Consider the following 16,258-nt stretch of genomic DNA (forward strand, 5'->3'; position numbering starts at 1 on the left):
ATCCAAGCTATGATGGACAAAAACAAGAATCATACTTTTTCCTACAAGTTGGGGAAGGACATTTATTCTGTTGGGTTGTCTCCTAGGTTTTACAGTCTTGAAAAATTTATGAAGCAATAAGAGTGAAGAAAATCTTTCTGGGGGAAAAAAAAGAAAAGGAATGGAATTGTCTATAATTGAATAGAAGCATATAAGAGAAAGAAGAGATGGGAGAAGATGAACTAAAGCCATAATTCTTAGCAATTCCCTCCCACTTCTCAATGGGTAATTTGCAACCCTGGTTGGGAACAATGTTCCCTGAACATTTTTCTTGTTCAAGAAACTTCAGGGGAGAAGGTAGCTGTATCATAAAGGAGCAACCCTCACAGAAATCTAAAAACACAGCGTTTTAACCCCGTACTCCTATATGACCCAGGAAAAATGACTAATAGCCATACGTTTCCATTCTTTCCCTTAAAAATGGGCATGAGGTTGTCTACTTTGAAGATTTTGTATGAGTTTCACTGTAGATAATGCGCAAGTTTGATGAGCTAAGATGGTGGCTGCCTTATATTTACTTGCAACAATAGGAGTATCTTAGGTTTATCGGTTTAGAAACACCGTTAGATTAATCAAGTCGACAGACACTTAACGAGCACCAGACACTTTGCCAGAATACATAGAAGGGAGTATAAGGTCTCAACCTTAAGAATTCTGCTTGCTGAATGTACCTTCAGCATTTTAGACATCTTCCTCCCTCTTTATGTTATTTTTTCTGTCCTTTTTGTTACGTCCTCGTTTTTTAGCTTCCTGATGGCACATGTTTAAATTTAAGGTTTTCTTTATGGTATTCAGATGTATTTGAATTAACGGGGCTCATATATTTCTTAAGAATAACCCAACAGACAAACATTAAGAATTCCCTTTTGTGTTATGCGGTTTCTTAACTGCAACTTGAAATCCAACAGCAGGATATGCATGAGACAAGATGCCTGCAGCCAATACTGATACAGCAGCCATGAAACCAGTATGTTTAATCAAACCACTCGCATATAATTTACTCTTCAAATGGAATTACCTTGGATTCAAGTGCTAATAACCACAGAATAACCAACCCCCTGAGGCACAAGGGAATCCTCTTGACTTAGAATGATTTTCTTCACTAGGAAAATTACTATTTATTGAGATTTTTACCAAAGAATGTTTTTCCTGTTCCAAATCTCGTCATGGTGTTTGAGTACCTTAAAGTTTCCCTGGATGATGCTGATCACAAATGCATTACTCTAGCCCACTTTCAAAACCAGCACTTTTGATACAAATCCAATAGCTTTAATCCTATGTTTGACTAATTCAACTTCTTAAAATTGAGAACTTGCACTGATTTAGTGTTTCTCTTTCACCTCCAAAGAAAGCTTGCTGCCACTGTTAATTCCAACTGGTTACCATGCAATGGTCTAATTTTTTCTAGTCCATCCAAAGCTGCAATGTCGATTACTTTTTCCATTTTTCTGTTTGTTTTTCTTTTCTTTTTCACTCTCTTTAAACACATTCCAGTTGCTACTTAGGGGCATGGTATGCTGTTCATCATGAAAGTGATCAATATTACCTAAAGGACTTAAAATTGAAGACTGAGTTTTCTATGGGCACCTTAACATCCATTTAAGTTGCAGACTATGTTTGTGCGTGTCTGGGTGAGGGTGGGGGGAGCACTCATTTTAGTTACACCTTTTTTTCCAGGCTTGCCATTGTTTCCATATTTCCTCATTGAAGCTTTAGTCCTTTCAAATGGGTTTTGGCTCAGTAGCTAGTGAGACCGGGTCTTAAGCAGTAAAGTTTAAATTAAAAAAAAAAAATCTGTTCAGATGCCAACCCCAGAAAAATAGAAAGAGATTTGTTAAGAAAAAACAAATAAAGGCACCTGAAAAACTGCATTCTAGAAGTCCTGGGAGGCATGAAATTGACTTTTAGTAGAGATCTAAGTAGGCTTGTTTTTTCATTTTCTGTCTCAATATTCACATGTGTGAGCACACCAACTTTAAGTATGTATATATGTATGTGTATATATATGTGTATATATATGTGTGTGTATATATATATTAGTACTTATTTTGTTTTTATAAAGCTTCATGTGATATCTGCATCACCTAGCATGCTTCACATTAATCTTTTATTCACACTCACATACACACACACTACATACTTTCCCTTTCTCACACTTGAACACAGAGAAGGGGAGAGGGAAGAAGGGAGGGGACAATAAAAGCACCCTCAGCTGCAATTGTCTCAAACTTGAACAATAGGTAAGATGGCAATTGTTTGGACAATAAATTATAAGAGGTGAAATAAATGTAATACACAGGGGTAATTAACCAAGTATCTTCAGGCTGTGTTTAGTGACCAGCCAACAGGAAGCCTGGGACCAAAGTCAATGGGACAGCACAGGGTTTGGGGACATGTGAGGGGACGGGATTCTGGGATAGGGGACAGGGGACAGGGAGACAGACACTGCGAACAGAACGTTGAAGGGACAGTTCTACTCTGTAGATGCCCTTTTAACGTGAATACAGTCCCTGTGGCAAAGGAACGTAGCTCCGTCTTGATTTTCTCCAGCCTAACCCATATATAGGCTTCTAGATGAATGAGCAAGAGAATTCAAAGCTACAAAGTATTCTTCCAAATCATCTTGTCCAGCCAGTTGCAGAGAGGTCTCCGGGTGTTAACAGACTTGCCGAGGTTTGCTCAGCAAGAGGCAGAGGGAGGCCCCGCGTCCACGCCTGGGCGGGGCTGTCGTGTGTGTTTGTGTGTGTGTGTGTGTGTGTGTGTGTGTGAGATAGGAATGCATGAGAGAGGCCTTGCAGGTGAGATTTGGGGTATTTCCTGGCATTCGATTTTTAAGAAAAAAAAATCATTGAGCCTACCTCAGAAGACAACAAGTGGCCATTGTGTCGGGTGAAAGAGTAAAATTAAAAAAAAAAAAAGGAACAGTGTTATGAAGCTAGTCAACTGTGAGGACATACAGCGAAGTTCTGAGTTTCCTTTCCAAAAAGTAAGTAAATAGGTATATTTGTGTTATACATGAATGAATTTAAGGAGACTGTGCTGAAATAACCCCTTGCTACTACTATCGTGGGGCAGAAGGAAAACCCACGCAGATATGAAAATTTTATGCTCAGGCTGAGTTGCTGATGAAGCTGTTGCAAAAAAGGACCTAATATTGTACTACTTAAGTCTTGGCTTCACTTGACCCGACAACAATGAACCATCCAGAAAGTAAAACCGTAACGGTCAGGGGAGCACTGGGTACCAGGGACATTTCTAATGACAAAATTGCATCAGCTCAGCAGCAGTAACAGGGGAAGAGGAAACCTTTGCTTATTAACTGCGTATTCTCAACACTTCTGCAATTTTTATTACCTATATAGCTTTCAAAATACAAAGGCCTTGGGATGCAGAATATAAAAGTCTGGCAAACATAAGATACTCCAGACCTTAGAGGAAAACTTCAGCATTGCTACACCACCGGGGATGGCTTACCCCAAAAGGGAATCTCTGAGATTACGGAATGGACCTGCGTGGGCCCTGCCGTTCTGTCCAGCTCACTGCCCTGGTGGCCCAAGCATTGGACAGAGATGGAAAATTGGAGACAGAGCTGGAGACACACTTCTGGGTGAGGCAGTTATCCTGCGTGCAGCATCGCTGGTCACAGTGGCTGCTGTGGGAGAACACAGAGACTGAGCAGAGGCAAACCTTGTGGTTCACATTCTAGCCCATCCCAGGAGTGAATCCAGAAAGCTACTGGAATATAATGCTGAATTCTATTATTATTTAAGATCCACTGAGTTAATTCTAAAAATGTACACCTTGTATCAGTCAGATCAGCATTCAAATACTTCTGCCAAGGATGAGTCCTCGGAAAAATTTCTTCACTTTCTCTCATCCGTGAAAATGAAAATAATTCCACCTGTTTCCTGCAGTGGGGATGTAAGGAAGAGATGTGATCTACAACGCCCCTAGTCCTCTCAGGTTCAGTGAAGATGTTTGGTTACTTTCCCTACATTATCCTTGAATGAGTCAGGCATGAAGCCAAGACAAACACTTCCGTCTTTCATACGTGTGGTCCAGTCTCTTCATCCCTCCGTTCAAGCCAGACCTCACCCCGCAGAGAGAAGGCAGACAGCAGATGCCTTCAGTCTTCTCTGCGGCAAGGTTGGCCTCAGCATGAAATTCTCTTCGTGAAATCAGCAGTGAGCTCATTTGCTGGAATGAGGATGAGGTAATGATTGAACAATCTAAGCCACAGAAATGATTAAGGTGCTGGTGGCATTTACTTATGCAGAAAGATTAATAGAGTTAAACAATTTTAAGTTGGCCAAATGGTAAGGAGGATAAAAAGCCATGAACAAATATTTAAAGGGCATAATGTAGCCCAGGCTAGGCAGGAAATATTTACAGAAATTTAAAGAGCTACAAGGAGGCATGTGGTGGAATAAAAAGACATTAAGCAATGAGATTCCATTTTCAAGACCCTTTCAAGAGGGAAAAAAAATGGTTGGATTCTGAAGAAAAGCACTGCCCATCAAACATTCAAGAGTTTCCTGAGCAAAGATACCATATTCTTACAGGAGCTACTGAACACAATGGTGACATATCACCCTAGAGAAACTAACAAGAAGAGATAATAGAACTCTGTCTATAAATTTATTCCTAAACTCTAATTGCTAGAACTTCACCATTCCCCAAACTTCAGAAGTCCTATGTCATTCTAACAGGTTACTTTAAAAAGTCGAAAACAAATGTAGAATAGTTACCTTCAACTTTGTCACCAGAGCTAATAATCATGTATCTATTTCCAACAGATACATAAGAGAACATATTAGCATTATTTGAAGTCAAATATTATCGCTGAAAACATTCCACACACAGAAAATAAATTATGCTAAATGGCCCTCTTACATTTATGACTATTTCCTTCTATATAATGCTTGAATTTGAGTGATATTTATCATTAAGCAGATTAACCAAATATTTAATTTTGCCAATTATTATTGGCTACAGTAGCAATTAAAGAGTCTGAACAACAATGATTTCTTAGCTGTAAATCTATATTTGACTATAAAGCCAAAAAATTTAAAAACTAACTCTTAGACAATTCAAATTCTTCTATTTTGTGGAGGCAAGTCACTCGGGCCCAAAGCAAATACATGGGATGGAAAGAATATTCTCCAAGTAAGAAAACACCACTGCCTTCTCATGGTACCTGAGTACCAACTGAGAACTAAAAGTGTTTGGCAGGGCATCACGTGGCATGATGACAATCATCACACATTAACATCATTAGAAATCCAATTACGTTATCACTATGAAAAGACGACGATCCCGTGAATGGTTTCAGTGGTGTAAATGACACATTAAAAGTATTTTGATGCTAACTTTATCCACATTATAGTGAAAAAATACAAACTTAATGCAAAAGTTGAATCCCAAATACTGTACAAGTGGGATGAGGACTGAGCATAAACAACTTGGGTTTGACCAGTTGCAGGTGGTTCCTTGGTGACCTTGACAAGAGCAGCCTGTTGGTGGGGGTGGGGATGGGGTGGCAAAAACCTGATTAGAAAGGGTTCAAGAGCAACTGAGAGGAGGGAAATTGGAGATTTCTCTTTCAAGAAGTTTTGCCAACAAAAGATAATTGGTTTAGATAGTGAGAGAGGAATGCACGATCAAGAGGAGCTTAACTTTCAAGCTGAGATATATCACAGCATATTTATATGCTGGTGAGAATAATCCAGTGGGATACAGAAATGATATGATGCAGAAGAGAGAGGGAAATATTATTGGACTGATGTCTCTAAGCAGATGAAAAGGATCTGTTCCTCAATTTGTGGAGGTCTTGACGTTAAATAGGAGCATTAGGAGTTCATTCCCAAGTTCAGTAGGAAAAAGGGGAAAAATGGATAGATCTGCAGATGGGTTTGTAAAAGCAGTTGTGGAGTATATGCAAATTTATTTTTGATTATTTCTATTTTCTCAGGAAAGACAGAAGTAAGAACATAGTTGATGGTAGCAATGGGGGAGGAAGTATAAGATGTTTGAAGAGAAAGAAGGTAAGAAATATAACGTATTTAAGTCGAAATATATATAAATATATATATTTAATGTACCAAAGGCACACTTGATGTTATTGACTACGTACTTAAAGTCGAACCAATCTATGCTTATGTGTGTTTCTCTTCAGCCAAAACCAGCTGTGTAGGTACAGGCACAAAGCAGGTGGGCAATTGGATTAACCAATTAGTTTTATTATGTAAGCAAGGTAACAAGAAAGGAAAAACCAGAAAATACAAGTTAATAAAATATCTAAATAACATACAACTAGGTTTTTAAGGCTGTCTCAGAGTTAAGTATTCATCTGTATGCAACTTCTATAAAGTGTGTAATACAATTTACAAACAACTTGGCCTTGACTACATTACATTCTTCTGGTATTGGTATTAAGAATATGATCTAAGAACTCATTAGAAAAGGACTGTGAACCAATGTGTTAATTTAAAAGCAGCAGAAAACACACAGTATTGAGACTTCTAACAGCCTGCAATGTTCATGATTAACTTAAAACTTTGGTGGTTTGCTTCAGTTTATCAAGTACAATAAAGCCAATAAGGGATGTCACCAATAAGACTTATTAGAAATAAGAATGTGGAAAATATATAACCTAAGAAAATTAATTAAAAATTGGTGAAAGGCATAACATGAAAGTCATTACATGCTTATGAAAGCACTCTAATCCTTCAGAATATCAGATCAATGCTGCAATTCATTGAGAAGATAACATCAAATGTGTGTCACTTCCAAACACTTGTTGGAAAACCAAAGCTACGTTCCTATGTCAAAAATGGCTTGGTAAAATATGGCATTTTTTTTTTATCTCTTCCCCCAAATCCCACAAATAAGTTTCTACTTTCAGGCAAACCTTCTTACACCCTCAATATTAAAAAGTAAATAACATTATTACATGCATCCAATCAACAGATACCTATGTTGAGTATCTACCATGTGCCTTGAAATAATGTGTCTTCCATTAATGTCAACGTCACAAAGAACTGAGAGTGCAGCGCAGTGGGGAGAACAGAGGACTTAAGGACAGACTGGCTTTTGAATTCCACTTGTGTCACTCGTAGGTGTAAGTCTTTTGGTGAAACACCAACTCTTTGAGCCTCAGTTTCCTCTGCTATGAAACGGTGATGAATCTCAATTAATTGAAGTAATGAAATAAAATATGTGGCAGTTGAGAACTGGCACTGGGTAAGAGCGGGGACTCTGAAGGCAGCCTGGCAACATGAGTTTTAATCCCAGCTCCATTCTTTAACTTTATGTGAACTTGGACAATTTACTCAATCTTCTTTGGTTTCAGATACCTCACATATAAAATGGATGGATGGATAACATTAGTGTATCATCAATGAATGGAAAATGTAGCATACCTACTACCAGGCTTGTTGTGAGGAGGAACTAGTACTCAAGGGCACAGTGCCTGACACAGAGTGTCATGTAGGTAGTTGTTAACACATTAAGAAGTATCCAGTCAACGACAGTTGTTGCTGTGTGCACACTGATCTCAACTGCCGCTCTTTGCCACTGTTCCATGGCAATCCTGAGAAATACAGGATTTTTCATTCATTCAACAGATGCTATGGAGTGTTAGTTATATGCCAGGCACTGGTGAGACACTGCCTTTTTAGTGGCTGTCCCTCATCGTCGTCCCATATGGGCCCCTATTAAACCTGATATTAAAGAACTATAAAAGCATAGGTTGAAACACAAATTCCACAAAAAAATGTTTCACACAATATAGCTTTATGAAAAGAATCTTCCTGAATGACAAAGCAGTATAACTATTATAAAATGGTTTTTATAAAAGGTGTCCAGATTCCTACTACCATCATGACCTACTGCCAGCCTCTCACCCCCAGCAAAGAGTGAATGGTGACATACTCATGTAATCGGAATTTCTTAAAAAGAACGTTGGACTCACTATAGATAAAATCACTAAAGTAGTTGTTTTTCAGTCATGCCAACATAGTGCAGTTGACTTTAAATTCCATCAACCTCCCTAAAATGGTCTCTTGTATGTTTGAGTTCACCATTATGCTTTTGTTTTTGTTTTGTTTTTAGCCCTTAAGTGCTAAAATGACAATATTCAAAACATCATATACAATTTGTACTACTTAGATATTATAGTCCTTTTTGGCTAAAATTTATCACCATTTGGAGAGAAATTAACATAAGGTATACCTAGAATGAAACCTAGATTTTAGAACTAAATGGAAAAATCAGATTGAAAAACACTTCATCTACCTTTTCCTTTAAATTTCTGCCATTATTTTTGAATTAGGTAAATAAAATTTAGGAGATACCACTTTACACTGAAGAGGGGATGCCCATATCTATTTGAATATGATTTTCTTATGATGACATAATAGAGAATAAAATTAACAGTGAAACAGGATTCGGGAGCTAAATGTAGAAGGGCTATACTAATAATTCTACTAATTTGAAATACAAAGTAAAACCTGTAACTATTAATGGTAACCTAGTGGGGGGTTTGAGGGGAGTTGGTGCTTCTGGAATCTTACAGTGGGAAATGCAAAGGATTTCTTCACCAATTAATAGCACTATTTGCGTAATGTATATAAACTCAACTCAATCTATGAATCTAACTTAACCCAAAGCAAACCATCTTACTTAATCTTACTTACCTCTGACCTGACCTACCATGCTATCTCATATTTTACATGCTGGACCACTTAATTTATGGCACCAGAGTGGTAGTAACCTTTTTCAGAAGCCTCTAGTAAATGTGGAATGTTTGAAATCATAAAAATTAAGCCACAGAGAAAAATATAAGCAAGCAAGGTCAACCATTTTTTTAATCTTTAACATTCTTTTATGTACCAATTCAGTAATCTCCCCATAATATCTCTCACTTAGAAACCCTGCATTTGACAAAATGTTCCTTGTTAAAAAATGAGTCCTTTCAAGTCAGAAAAACAATAATTTTGTCTTGCCTTAATACAACTAAAATAATAGAACTCTGATTATCAAAAAATCAGCAACAGGTATTATCAAAAGCTATATAGGAGGACTCCCACAGACATTGCCCTAAAAAAGTAAAAAACAAAAAAACAAAAAACACTTCCAAAAGAAAAGAAGGATGACCCCTTGAGGGAAAAATACTCTCTTGTTTTATTTTGCCCTAAAGAGTCCAAATAAATAGGTGGTCTTTATATTTTCAACGGTAATGGCTCAGAAGCAGTAGCACCAAAAAATGGACTTTTGATTACCCTTTGCTGTTGATTATTTTTTGAGTGGGCAGGCATGGCTTTTCCTTATCTCATAATAAGGAAGACTACTTCTCTTTCATTAAGATAGCTGATGTGTTTCATTATCACAGTGAAGCAAAGCTTTAAAAAATATGTATTTCTGATTTTATATGACAGAGTAACTTCAAAGCAAATTTTAGGTAGCTTCTTTTCCATTCTTTGTTTCTTAGGACATCCTATAATTTATTTTAGGTAAAACGTGTTCTTAAGATACCCACGCAACTACTGATCAAACATACATGACACATGACACCGTGGCTCCTATGACAGAAGACAAAAAAAAAAAAAAGTTTCAGAATACAGTTGCACTAGCTATACCGAAGACTCTGAAAGTTTGTTATCCCGCAACAAAGAAAGTTCTTATCTGGTTTAAAAACTAATAACAAAAATGTAACACTTCTAGGATAAAACGTTCATCATTGCAAATAGGTTCTATTTTAATTCTCCTTTTTGTTGTTGAAAATCCAAATAATAAAACTCTTTGCAAATTGTTGGTTTCCTTGTGCCTTCTTCTCTCTTTAGCTAAATCTACAGATATTCTAAGTATCTATTTTCATAATTTAATTAAGCATTAAAGTGTGGTTCGTTATATTCTTGTATTCTTGAGAATAACTCACAAATATGTAATCACATTCCAAACTCTTAAAAAAGGTTTATTAGGGAAATTAAAAGAGATATTAAAAATTTGAGAAGTATATTTACTTCTAAAGTGGTCTAGTTAGATCACTGTGGTTCAAAGACACTTTTCTAGCTTTGGACATGTTGGCCTTCCTTATTTCACTTCAATTCGAAGGCAGTGACAAGTATCTAGCCATGGCAGACACTCTGTCAAGATCTGAGAGCCTACAAAATGCAGAAAACAGACTTTACTCCTAACTACAACCTACTGAATATGTGTGCCCACTGATTATTATCGAGCATGAACAACAATAGTGAGGACTGTTGCCATGGGAGGGTAATTTTGACCTTCTGCAATGGGGGAAGACTTCTCCGAGGAGATGGCATTGTTTTCAAGCTTTAAGAAATGGGGATAATTTCAACTGGTGAAGAGAGAAGAGTCTGCGCTCAGAGTGAAGCACAAACAGAAGCACAGGAATCCGAGGAACTCTGAGTATGTCTGAAGTCTGAGGAATCAGAGGAAGATGAATCCGGAAAGGTGGGATACAGTTGTAGTGCCCACCACGCCCTCTAAAAGCCATGTTGCAAATTTCCGTCCTTTACAGGGCATCTCAACTGGTATAAAAACCATCCTGCTACGGGGGCAGGAGGTGGTCAGCATCAGGGGTAAGGCCTGACCCAAAGGGATAAATAAATATGTCATACTTTTTATATTAAATAAATTACTAATTCAAGGAGGACTGAAAAGGAAAAAAAAAACCCTACATTTAAAAAATGTATATTTCTCTTCCCAACAGGCTAAGATGGTTCCCATCTCAGGGGCCTCACACACACATGACTCTTCAAACCTCCGCATCCTTCTCAGATATCAGCCTTTAACCTGTAGCTCTGGGTGTGGCCCATCTGGTCTGCTTGATCTAATGAGGCCCCTCTCCACATCACCTGCCCTCTCCCTCAGCCCTCTCTGTGCTTTTCAGGACTTTGAGTTTTGTAATTTCTTATTAACTTGTTCCTTTCCATATGCAGTGACTTTCTAGCCCATGTTTGTAAGCCCCACGATGGAAGGAGATTCATCTCTCAACATTCCACATATAATACCTGGAACAGGAGATTCTGTAACTGTTTGTCAAATTAATCATTTTTGAATATAAAGATATATAAAACTGTCATACTTAAAGTTATACTTTAATGAACAAATCAGAATTGTAAAATTTCCTGGAGTCAATTCCTATGCAAAGAGTAAGCATAGAAGATAAAAGTAAATATGCTTAAAAATATTTCCTAAAAGAATATTTAATTAAATAATAAAATAATTATATGTAGTTATATATAAAAATAAAACCACGTAATTATATATCAATATGCAATTTACATAACATAGTTTTAATATTTCTTTTGCTTAAATTAATAATTTCTTTTTGACACTCAAGGGATATATCTATTTTTCTTCACTAAAACATATGTTTCTTTATATATAAGATCTCCAAGAAAGATAAAAGATGAAATTTCCTTTTAGCTTATCTTCTTTTCCATTTTTCCACCAAAAATAAGGTAGCAAAAGCGATCTCGGATATATTTTTCTTACTGATCATTGAGGCATGTACATCATTTCAAACTCATGAATACCAAAAGAGCAGTCAGGGTTGCAAATGGTGAAACAGACTATTAGAGAGCCCAGGTAGCTTTCTATTCCTGGTCAAAAGTTTACCCCATCTTAAAATTCACAACTATAAAGGAAACCCTCCTTCATCACCCAATATGATGCAGAACACTTATTGTTCATGTTTATAAAATAATCTACTGGTTCTATATTTAAAGAATACATACAGTAAGTTTTAATCACCTTTTATATTAAAATAATCCTATCTGGAAGAAAATATATTTATTTACTTCAAATAGATGGTAAAATTGGAGCTCTCCCTGGTGAAAACTATGACCTAAAAGATAATCAGATGAAATGAGAGGAGAAGCCAACACTTTAAGTCATAATAATGTGACCCTCCATGGATCAACAGTGTTTAAAACAATCACATTGGTCTTACAATATCAAGGTTTGGATGGATCAGGCTCTGGCTGAAGTGGAAAATTAAGTCCATTTTTCTTAATAGCTTCTACACTGGTCTGAAAATGTCACTGTCCCCAAATACTTCCTCCAGAAGTTCCTTCTATGATAGCTATATAATTTATCTACTTTAGGACTTTCATTCTGATTTTCCTTAGATGTTTGCCTTCTAAGCTTGACTCCAAGAGCAGGTAGCTCCAATTTGTAATTGTGACAATGAGAGACTTAAATATATATATTTAAACATATGTATATATCTATCTAGCCTTTGTTTAAAGAAGCATTAAAACTTTGGAACATAAACCTGCAAATGTGTAGGGTGCACACACACATTCACATAGATACACACGTACAGCATATGCTCCTCTCATTTGTCTTTGGAACAACAGGGCATTTAAAATAAATACAGCTGGGCACCGAGAATATAATGTGCTGGGCAAACATATACTCCTATTAACGTGAATATAGTCTTCAGTGTTTCCTGCTGAGCCCACTCAGGAATGAAAAGCAAGCAATCCCCATCTCTCCCACAAAACACCCCACATGCCCTCCAGACAACCACCCCTAGCAACTGGATGTGGAGACAAGCGGAGATGAACAAAAGCTGCCGGGCTGCGGCTCCAGAGTGAGTTGCCTTCTCAGGCTCTGACATTTTAAAGGCAGCAACTGAAGGTCATGCTGGGCACTGGTTGTTTTTCAAAAGAGATGTATAGTAAGGCAACTATTCTAGTCATCTGCATGTAGTGTCTGCTTGTTTTGCCTCCTGCAATTCGCGAGTCCTTGAATTACAACTACCACGCTTTAGGGATATATGGCAGACCCCTAAATCGATTCGTTCTCCCTACTCTGCGCGCCCCCTCCTCTTCCCAAGATGTGACCCAGGGGCTTCACACTGGCCGACGCTGCCCGCTAAGCAGCTTTCCGGGAAATCTCAACTGAACTAGCTCTCAGTTCACACACACCCTCCGCTCACTTCTCGTACACCAGCCTCTGCTGAGCGCCAAGGCGGTAATCGCCACGTTTCGCCAAGGTGTGGGAGCCTAGGAGGTTTCCAGGAGACCTGGGAGGCCAAGTCAGGCCAGACCCAGAAATTCCTGACATCTCCAATCAGGCTGGAAGCAGCCAGCGCGACCCCAAGGTGTTTGGGGAGGCAGATTTCCCCCCAGCATTCTGGTGTCAAACTCTACGCCCCGGGGAAGCCAAGACCCTCAGAGTAGAAAGGAATTTTCTCTGGGAGTCAGCCCGCATGAGACTCGGGGAGCAGGAGGCAGCAGCGGGAGCCGGCCAACTTGCCGGCTCCTGGCGGGGTTGAGTTTTCAGTGGTTACAGGTTGCCTGAGAGCAGGTTCCCAGCTCCCGAGGGCGGAAGGCGCTCCAAGCGCTCAGAAGGGAGATTTGGGGAGAAGTGGGTGGAGGATTAGGAGAGACGAGACGGAGAGAGGGAGGGGAGCCCGAAAAGGCCCCAAGCAGCCGGGGAGACGGGAGAGATCCGAGGGCGCACCTCCCAACAGTGACCCACACAGACCTTGGCGCCGCAACCTGCGCTTCTTGAGGCCGAAGATGCGCACTTTGGAGAAGATATCCACCAGGTTGCCGTTGCAGAGCCCGCGGTTCTTGCTGGGGCTGCTCCGCCTCCTGCTGGCAGACGGCCGGTCCCAGTGCTGCTCCCGCGCCTGCCGCTTCTGGCGGATCAAGCCGCTGGCGATGGCCGCGGCCATGGTGGCCCCGGGACTGGGTCCGGAGGAGGGAGGGGACAGAGGGCAGGGAGCTGGGGGCACAGGAGAGGGAAGGGGCGGCGCAGGCGGCGGCTCGCCCTTGGGGAGGCGGAGTGGGGAGGCCCGAGGAGTTACGGAGGGGGTTAGGGGGCCTCAGTCCCAACTAGGACCCATCGCCCTCCCTGCGGAGCGCAGGTCCAGGCGCGCAAATGCGCCCGGGTCGCGGCTGGGCGAGCGAGGGGAGCCCGAGGTCGTGTCCGCCGCCGCCGCCGCCGCCGCAGCCGCGTCGGGGCCGGGAGTGGGGCCGGAGCTGCGGGCGCCGCCGGTCACCGCGCGCCGCCGGAACCCTCTCGGGAGCCGCCACCGCCAGTCGCGCTGCCTTCCTGCCCTGCCCGCCTCCCGGACGGGAGGTAGAGCCGACTGCCGTCTTCCAGTGCACAGGATGGAGGGCAGGTCCCGGCCGGGTCTCGCGCGTCGGTCCGTCCAGGGCGCGCTGGGCAGGACTCAGCGTCTGACTCGAGCTGCCCCCCGGCCAGTGCCACCGCCGCCGCCCACTCTTGGATTCTGCCGGTGATTGTCAAGTGCCTTGGAAATCAGCATCTGGAGAGAGCAATCTTCTCCCCGGAGATCTCTAATCAAAGCGCTTCGTTCCCACCCCACTACACTCCGCTCCTGTCCACCTCCTATGCCAGTCTTCAGAAAGAAAGGAAAATGTATATGACAACGACTTTTAAAGATATTAATAATAATATAAAAGAAAGCTCAAATACATGGCAGGGGGTGGGGTGCTAAGTGGCTGAGCCAAAGCAGGTGGAACTGAAGGAATTATCAGTGCGCTTTTTCTTGGATGAAACTAGCAGCTTTCCGAGGCTTCCGAGGCTTAGGCTTCTGGATCTTAACGTGCCTCCTGGTCCACAGAAACTCTCAGCTGCGGTTGGAACACGAGGTGGTTTCCGCCCTCCCCTCTAATCCCTTCAGCACTCGAGCCTCTCCACCCCGGGAAGGAGGAGGGGAAAGGAGGGAGGCTGGGAGGGAGGAGAGTGTGTCCTGAGGAGGGAGGCGCCTCCACTCCTTACCTAGTCCACCCAAACTTGCTGGACTCTCCTTTCTGCCGTCAGGAAGGGTAGGCTTGTCATTTGGAAACCGAAGCAGAGCAAGAAAGAAGCAGGGAGGAGGGGAAGGTGAGGAGAAGCGGTAAGGTGGTGCGGAAAGACCCCCTTCCCAAATTTGCTCGCTAGCACTTGGAGGAAGAGATGGCAGCGGCTGTAGCTGCTACAAAACAGCAGCAGGAACGGAATACTGAAGAAGTCAGCACAGAATACTAAGGGCGGGGAGGGTGTCACAGTATTCCAGTGACAACAGAAAGCAGCCAGACTGAGGGACATTTCAATTTGAGCTGCCGTCTGTGGCGTCCCCTGGTAGAGAGTCAGGGGGAAAATCCTATGAACTGTCTGAAAGGCATATACAACAGCTGCTGCCTCCTCTCCTCGATTTCCTGTCTGTGTCCTGACAGCAGTCTGTCTTGGATAACTGAAAATATGAAGGTCCAGGAGGAGGGGGGCAGGTGGAGGACGCCCAGAAAAGGAGATTGGGAGAGAAACACTTTATGCTTGGTTGAATACAGATCCATGGTTTCTAGGATACACTCGGAGTGACAAAACCAAGTGTAGCTTTTGCTCTTGTGGCTTCTTATCTTTTCCTCTTCCCTTTAAGCTGTTTTGCTTATCATTCCAGAAAGGTCAAGAAAATAAATGCAAAAACTAGACTCACAATCCAGTGTGAAGAACAGCGGAAAGAAAACTCATTAGGTAATCAAGACTTGTAACCATCACTTCCCTGGTGACTGCTGGAAAGAGGAGAGGCACATTTCCGAAAGCAGCGCTGGAAGCAGTTCTGAACCAACACACATTTTCTCTTTGTCTCAGGAATAGGCGGTAAAGTACTACACAGACTTGCAACCAGTCAAGTGGGAGAAGTTCAGCCAAGGGCTGATTACAGGGAGGTTAGACACTTTCTGCTCTACAGAACTTATTCACAATCTCTCCATGGAAGCAATTACTGCTCAGCTGTTATTCATGGTATTTACTCCATATTTACTAACAAGTGTCTTTTGGGGAAAAGGATTTACTCTAAAGGGAGTGTGTAGTTTTGGTTCCAATGCAGATATCATTGGCTTTAATATACTATTTAACATTAAAGAACATACTCGGTTACTTAAGCTTATTTTCCCCACCTTACTATGTTATATCTACATTACCGACAATGAAATCTGTTATCTACATGTACGTTAACCATGATTATTAAAAGGGATATGCATAAGTAATTTTTTCCAGAAACTTGTAATCCTTAATCACCCATGAGATTAAAAAAGGTGAAGAAAAGGGGCATGTTAACTATTTTTCTCCATGTCTACCTTTTCTTCTGTTTCACAAGTCTTTGTTTTTACAGTTTTACTAGGTGTGCATGTATTTTGTGTTGCCAAGCTCCTGCTTAAAAAGGGAAGGC

General features: G+C 40.9%; 1 protein-coding gene across 2 annotated transcripts in view; it reads right to left on the reverse strand.

The window, feature by feature from the left end:
• FGF14 (fibroblast growth factor 14) overlaps positions 1–16,258 on the reverse strand; it is a 529,039-nt gene that overhangs the window by 136,152 nt on the left and 376,629 nt on the right. The window contains exon 1 of one of the 2 annotated variants that reach the window (XM_006208307.3): positions 13,564–13,756. The exons of the other annotated variant lie outside the window; for it this stretch is intronic. Within the exon in view, the coding sequence (XP_006208369.1) occupies positions 13,564–13,756 (193 nt within the window). Of the gene's footprint in view, positions 1–13,563; positions 13,757–16,258 lie in introns of those variants that run through there. 2 annotated transcript variants of the gene reach the window in all.

The sequence above is a fragment of the Vicugna pacos genome, chromosome 14, assembly GCF_048564905.1.
Source record: "Vicugna pacos chromosome 14, VicPac4, whole genome shotgun sequence".
NCBI lineage: Eukaryota > Metazoa > Chordata > Mammalia > Artiodactyla > Camelidae > Vicugna > Vicugna pacos.